We start from the raw sequence: 1,171 nt of genomic DNA, 5'->3' as shown, positions 1-1,171 counted from the left end.
TGGCCTAAAACCCATCTTTTTTTTCTCCATTATTTTCAAATCCTATTTTTCGACGTTTTTTATGCTACTGAATGAGCACTTGACCTCGTCTTCTGGAACACGGCTGCAGCTGTGTTCTCATTGGTTGACAGTAGAAGAACACAGCGGTCATACAGCTCTGAATGCCAACAGCTAACAGACATACCGTACACACAGTAAACCAGTTACAACGTTCAGTTATTTAATCAATAGACAATTTATTGCATTCAGTGATAGTTTTCATTTAATCTCCACAGAAGACATCGTAGAAAGCATTTAGATGATAAGTATGAATTCAACATAAAGTTGATAATGTTAGTTATAACATTAGCTATCAGATGTGTGAACAGCCACTTTCAGCAAATTAACCAATCGGGTCAATTAATCCTTGCAAAGCCAGAAAGCTCTTCCACAATCTTCGACTGCTCGTACTAAATAATAAGTACATTGGCTCGACTGGGACACAGATACTTTTTCCATTTCTTGAACAGAAACCGTTTTGGACAAACAAGTTTCGCAAATGCTGTGCCAGGAAGCTGTCTTCTGTTTGTTATTTCCATTGAGGAGTATCTATTTTAACACATCTTAAAATAGAATTCCCATTTCTGCTAACCAAGCGAGATACTCTTTGAGTAATTTTATTTACAGTAGGACTGGACTGCAGAAGAAAATTGGAAGCGAGGGGGATGTAGGATATTTGGTTAATTTTCTGTGCATTTTTAGTGATTCTGATTGTTAGGCGGAATCATTTGAAAATTGAGTGAGACAATCTTTAGACGGATCACTCACTCTTTCAATCAGAGAACCAGATGGTGAGTCAGTTAACCAGTCGCTCAGTCATTCAGGAGGTCAGCCAGTTAACCAGGTGGGTCAGTCATTTAACCAGTCAGTTAGCCAGGCGGTCAGTGAGATAGCTGCTGCTCTTGCAGTCTTGTAACAGTAGGTTGGCCAGGTCAGTGAGCTGGTGTTGGTAGGCCAGTCTGTACAATGTAGAAACATCATCACAGAACCGTAGGAACCCACGCAGGTTCTGGCTGCTACTGCCTGCTGGACGATTCAGAGTCCACCTGGGAGGACAGACGCACACGCACACGCACACGCACACACACACACACACACACACACACACACACACACACACACACACACACAC

The 1,171-nt window shown here is 41.9% G+C and overlaps 1 protein-coding gene across 3 annotated transcripts in view; it reads right to left on the bottom strand.

Moving 5' to 3' along the window:
* Positions 1-235: 235 nt before the first annotated feature.
* The window catches only part of spg11 (SPG11 vesicle trafficking associated, spatacsin), a 49,284-nt gene continuing 48,348 nt past the window's right edge, over positions 236-1,171 (bottom strand). For all 3 annotated transcript variants that reach the window (XM_080761092.1, XM_080761094.1, XM_080761093.1), the window contains exon 43: positions 236-1,085. In XM_080761092.1, the coding sequence (XP_080617218.1) occupies positions 905-1,085 (181 nt within the window). In that variant the 3' untranslated portion in view covers positions 236-904. The remainder of the gene's footprint in view (positions 1,086-1,171) is intronic.

This window comes from Protomyctophum bolini (assembly GCF_963924005.1).
Source record: "Protomyctophum bolini genome assembly, chromosome: 4".
NCBI lineage: Eukaryota > Metazoa > Chordata > Actinopteri > Myctophiformes > Myctophidae > Protomyctophum > Protomyctophum bolini.
The sequence above is the reverse complement of the archived record's forward strand: the minus strand, read 5'-3'. Positions and strand labels throughout refer to the sequence as shown.